Below are 5,919 nucleotides of genomic sequence, written 5' to 3'. Positions count from 1 at the left end.
CCTCTTGGAAACTGTAATAGAGTTTCGCATTTAAAGGTTAATCAAGAACTGCAGACAAAAAAACAAAAAAAAACCCCAAAAAATAAAAACACAGAAAAATAAAAACAAAAATACTCTAGAAGGTACAATCAACCACCACTGGGCAAGGCAATATAGCTTGACCTCTGCTATCTTCTTCTGTTCCATCTGTTTCAATGACATTTGCACTACATTTTTTCTTTTCTTTTTTCTTTTCGGCATCACCAAATAGGGATGGCAAAAGAGTGGGCAGGGAGTTTGTAGTGCCTCGCCTTGTGTTACATTTGATGCGGGTAGGGAAAAGATTAATTTTGTGACTTTAGAAATGATGGTACTAATAAAAACGAGAGATGATATGATATATTCTAGATAATGAGTTGTAAGTGATAAGAGTAAAAAAAATGTAAAAGAAATAAAGCAATTGAAAATGAATATTAAATAATATTTTAGTTTATATATATATATATATATTTAAATATATAATTGGGACAGGGCAGGGTAGGAGAACAAAAAAGATACATCCTCGCTCCACTCTCTCATCCGGGCTGGAAAAACTTGCTCGGTGTAGGGAAAAAGGACATCCCTATCACCACCAGATGGACTAGCTATGCTATACTATGCACTTGTCTTTCCCTTGGTATATCCTCATCTAGTTATGTCGAACAGCATGCTGGCACTATAACAAGTTTGATGATTGATTGAACTGGTCACTAAAACAACCCTTGACAAGCCTGATGATATCTTAAAGGAGAAAGATCCTCATCTAGTTATGTCGAACAGCATGCTGGCACTATAACAAGTTTGATGATTGATTGAACTGGTCACTAAAACAACCCTTGACAAGCCTGATGATATCTTAAAGGAGAAAGAGAGAATGATTTTATCCGAAACAAAATTAAACAAATAGCTCAGATCTCTTACACTGCCCTATGGTTACAAGAAACTGGCCTATCAGTTCCTCCGAGTACTAAAAATACATTTTGGTAAAAGCTAAGGGAACTCTATATCGACAACCACCTTGTTTTATAAAACAGGTCCTTATTCTATCATGGATTGCAATACCACCCCCAATGGTCTCCAGTTAATGAATGAAAAAATGTAGATTGCAGGGCTGGATTGAATATCTCCAGCTTCATCATAAACAATATATGCTGCCCCGATCAACCCTTTCTGCAGATGATGTATTAAAAAAAAACACCATGAAATCTCCATAACGACAGTGTCATAATGTGTTATGGATCCTTGACTGGTTTGAACAGAGACAAGAGCAGTCCGGTTCGGGCAAGTCCCTCTTCACTAGACGTTTGTCGCGGTTGATCATCAGTTTGATAAGTGGTAGTTTTAGAGACACTTGACGCCAGATTTCGTTCACTGTTCCATTAGGATCCTCATACTCGAAGTATCGCTTAACCTGAACAACACAATGAAATTTGAGCGCACAATTTTTTAGAAAAATGTTAATTACGATTATCCAACAAAACATTTTCCTTCACAATATAGTCCACAACACAATTTAGAAAGTGAAACAGATTGGATAACACCTTTCAGAATGTTCTTACTTACCTTGCACATTGGGAAGTAGATGCTATGTAAAGTCCAACAATAAATCACAAATCAAAGGAGAACTTCACTTCAATTAGCGAAGCCATCCATTGCTGCCAGTTATAGGAATTTCTCTTAGGATAACGTAAAAGATTCTTTATTGGTTATTTAATAAATTAGAATCAAATTATTAGCATTATCTCCCCCCTCCAAGGAAACAAAGCCTCAAATTAAGTACTCAACCCAAACACCAACTCAACCAAATCCTTGTAAAAACTGCAAGAGGGAATAGATATACATGAACCTGAACCCTTTTTTGCCATTCTGCTCCATATAGCGCCACAACTTCATTTAAACCACAAGCTGTGATGTCTTTCTTTATTATCAAACCAAGTTAATTTTAGTCTCCCTCTTTCCTATCATTAGCTTGAAGTGGATAGTGTCACTTTTCAAACTAGTGGAATCATCGGTCTTCATTGTATACGAATAACCATCTTAACCAATTTTCCACATTATATCTTCAATAGGTAAGGACTTTGTGTTGATTCTTGATGCAAACATATAGTTATTGAAAATTTACTTGCTTCTCACTCTATCGTTCTCACAGTAGTATCGGCTTCATATGTCAACATCAATGTATCTATATATTTAATTGATATGCTCCTCTTTTCAAAACTCTCCACATTATCTCCCTAAGAATTCCATTATATACTTTTTCTAAATCAACAAAATCACATAGAGGTCATTTTTCTTTACCTTGTACATTTTCATTAGTTGCCAAAGTAAATAAAAGAAAAGAAAAAGAGCTTCAATAGTAAAAAGAAAAAGAGCTTCAATAGTGATATTCTGAGCATAAGACAAATTTGATTTTCTGAAACTGGTGTCTCATATCAAAATCCCTACTCAATTACTCTTCAGTATCTCCTAAGGTTTTATTGCACGATTCAAAAGATTAATACCACATGCATCTTGGAATAACATTCATTCTTATAAATTGAAACTAACATACTTTTCCAGCATCCATCAAGCATTTTCTGAGAATTCAAGATCTTATTAAACAAACTAGTCAAACAAACTGTCCCTTCATCACCTAAAAATTTCCAAATGTCAATGGGAATTGCATGGGTACCATAACTTTTCCAGCTTCCATTTTCTTTATAGCCGCTTTTACCACATACTTTAGACTTGTGAAAGAATTTATAATTACTATTACAACTAGAGTTATCAAGTTCACCTAAACTTGACGTTCCTAGGTGGTTTTTAAAGGGAAAAAATAATTTAAAAAAAATGAAGATCTAACCACAAATATATGGATGCAACTCTAGCAAAACTAGGAGTAGTGCTGGAGTTAAAAGTAAAATTGATGGTCAAGAGATACAAAAGAGTGACCATTTTCAGTCAATCATTTACAGTTTATATATGGCACTATCTTTTTGTCATCTGGGGAGGAGGATAAGATGATTAGTTTGCTTTCAATTCTAATAATTTTTTGGATGGTTTATGAGCTTAAAGTGAAAATGAATAAAAGTACTTTAGTGGACATACACCTTTCACAGAAGAGATTGCAGATATCGGCTACTCTATTAGAATATTCAATTAAGTCTTTCCCTTTGGAATACTTGGGGATACCGTTGGGGGTAATCCTAGGTATGTAGATCTTTAGAATCAGATTATTGAGAAAATAGGGAAAAGGTTGGATGCTAGAAAAAGGGCATTGATTTCTAGGAAGGGAGATATACATTGGTTCAGTCAGTGTTGTCATGTTAGAATTGTGATCTCTTGATCTTCAATGATTCTTCTTTCACATCCACCAGGCAATGTGTTCATGTTAAACATATGTACTTGGATATAATTTGGATAAGGACATTTTCTGTGCCACCTATATCACATAATATGACATGTATGCGTGTGTGAGTAAAACATTTTATGAACGCATAACAAAATTCAATACAGAGAGTAAGAACACATAGAAAATACCTTTTTCAGCTCCAGCTGGAATTCCAGAATTCTCTCCGTGCTTACTCTCCTAAGCAATTTAATTAAGTACCCCGGCTTTACAGCTGAGGTCGAGTCCACAAAAACTGCGATTTTTCTATAATCTATGACGTCCTCAAAAGGCAACTCAATATAGTCGCTGATTATAACTGGAACACACAAGCTAACGATAGCATCAAAAAGACGACAGGCTGACGGAGTATCACCGGCAGGATGTAGACAGAACTTTGATGTATGCATCCCTTGCGAAGCCTCACGCCGACTCTCTCTGGACTGTGCGCCATGTTTTATAATGACATCTTTTTCTTTCTCAAGCAATTGAAAAAGCAAGTCACGAATTTTCCCACCCTACAACCCAAGTAATTGTCGCTGTCAGCTTATATATATGCTTGCACAATACACAAACACATCGGATACAGAAAGAGAATACAAATACTTGCATAAAAATTAGATAGTAGTCCAATTTTCCCGGCAAAATAAGAAGCACAACAACTTAATTGAACAAGGAAAAAAAAATCACACAATCTGCCAAATTAAAGAGGTATTAAACCAGAAAAAAGAATTGAGGAATGGAGGAGACACAACAAGGGAAATAGCCAAAAGTGGGGAGATAACTGAGTTGTAAGCTCCATAATATTACAGTAAACGGGCACTTCCACAGGAACTTAGGTAACATCATTAAACCAAAAGGTGACAAAACAATGAAAGTCAACAACCAAGGTTTTGCTCCATAAATAACAAATCAAACAGTTTCAATCATCACCATATCCAAATTTGAAGCTATATTCTCCAAAAGGGTAAAGGAAAAAAACAAAATTGATCCATTGATCCCATTAACCCTTTGTCATGATAATTTGCTCGAGGTCTGAGACCCATATCCATGTGCCAATTTTGATTGTCAATAGCACAAATTTTCCATTCATAGGTACAAGAATGATAAGTTCAATTCTCAAAATGGTTTCTTTCTCTCTTCATACCTACATTGATTAATCATCAATCTTCGCAATTGAATAGTTTATATAAAACCAATCAACACCCAATACAAAAATAAAAAATAAAAAACATACAGAAATGCACAAAATTACCTCTTTTCGATACCGATTCCCCATAAAGAACAACAGCGATTTCCGGGACTGGACACCAACATCCCCATCAAATGTTCTAATGCGATGCGAATAGGGCAAGATCACATCTTTCACCAACGACGCCTGATCGCGCCCCAACCGCCCGAAATCCGAAACAAGCAACACCCCATTCTTCACCTTATCAACAACCTTATACAAAGCATTAGGATCCTGACAAACAATCACATGGTCCCAACCATTCTTCCTCTTCCAATACACCTGCTCCTCCAACCACTCAATCAAACCCTCCTGCATCTCCTCGTCACTATAAACTAAAGCTTCATCCCCAACAACACCAACACTCCCGGGTCGAATCGGGTTCGCCACCAAGCTCAACGACGAGAAAAAAGGCACGTAGAACAAATCAGCCAATTCAGGATCCAAAACCCTAATCACAGGCGATCCAGATCGGTCCTCTCGATTCAAATCATCGAACAAGTACCACTCCGCAGAGTGTTGATTCCCTGGGTACTTCAATTCCTTCACATCACCACCTCCCCGAGCTTTCGCGTAGCTCTCGATGACCCCGTAGGTGAACTTTCTCGGCAAATCGTACATGTAGACCTTGACGGGGGGTGAGTTTCCGGGAAAATTGAGGTCATTGGAAAGTTTTTCTCGGGAATCGAAGAGTGGGTCGGTTGGGGAGAGGAAGGTGATGAAAAGGGCGTAGCAAGAGAGGAGTAGGAAGACAGTGGCTAGGGTTGGTTTGATGAGGGATTTGCGAGCCATTTTGGAAGCTAGGGTTAGGGTTTTGACATTCGAGTAGGGTTGTTGTTGATGATGATGAGAGCTGGGGGGTGATTTGGATTTGGGTCTCTGGTTCATTTGCTTGATCTTATTGCTGTTGTTGTCAACGGCGGAGGAGGAGGCGCATGGTTATAACGTGCGCAGTGGGTAGATAGAGACAGTCACCGGAGAGAGTGAGTGTTGACAAGGACCGGGGTTTAGGTGGCATGTTGACAAAAACTATTGGGAATGTTATTTTTGTCGCCAACGATTTTTTAGAGTGTTTTTTTTTTAAAGTTTTTTAAAGTGGTGTGTTGTGTGGGTTAGATTTAATTTTAAAAAATTGATGTGATTTGTCATTAAATCTCAACCATAGAACACACCACTCTAAGAAACTCTAAGAAAATAAAAACTCTAGAGGATCCTTACTCTATTTTTGTTTGTTTATTTTAATTAAGATTTATTATTGTTGGATAATTATATTTTGGTTGATAATTGAAAATGAGAGTAATGT

The 5,919-nt window shown here is 36.9% G+C and overlaps 1 protein-coding gene across 2 annotated transcripts; it reads right to left on the bottom strand.

The window, feature by feature from the left end:
- Positions 1 to 896: 896 nt before the first annotated feature.
- On the bottom strand, positions 897 to 5,614 carry LOC114265897 (putative arabinosyltransferase ARAD1). Of its 2 annotated transcripts, XM_028206757.2 has the most exons (4): positions 4,641 to 5,614; positions 3,538 to 3,903; positions 1,582 to 1,673; positions 897 to 1,429 (listed from the first exon to the last, which is right to left on the bottom strand). In XM_028206757.2, exons 1-3 carry the CDS (start codon positions 5,502 to 5,504, stop codon positions 1,626 to 1,628), a joined length of 1,278 nt encoding a protein of 425 aa, XP_028062558.2. In that variant the 5' UTR covers positions 5,505 to 5,614; the 3' UTR covers positions 897 to 1,429; positions 1,582 to 1,625. The 2 variants fall into 2 exon arrangements, with proteins under 2 accessions (XP_028062558.2, XP_028062557.2); XM_028206756.2 differs by lacking the exon at positions 1,582 to 1,673 and having other exon boundaries at positions 4,641 to 5,610.
- Between the last annotated feature and the right edge of the window lie 305 nt (positions 5,615 to 5,919).

This window comes from Camellia sinensis, chromosome 9, assembly GCF_055761805.1.
Source record: "Camellia sinensis isolate YWXY chromosome 9, ASM5576180v1, whole genome shotgun sequence".
NCBI classification, from domain to species: Eukaryota; Viridiplantae; Streptophyta; class Magnoliopsida; order Ericales; family Theaceae; genus Camellia; species Camellia sinensis.
Note: the sequence above shows the minus strand (reverse complement) of the source record. Positions and strands in the feature narration are given on the sequence as shown.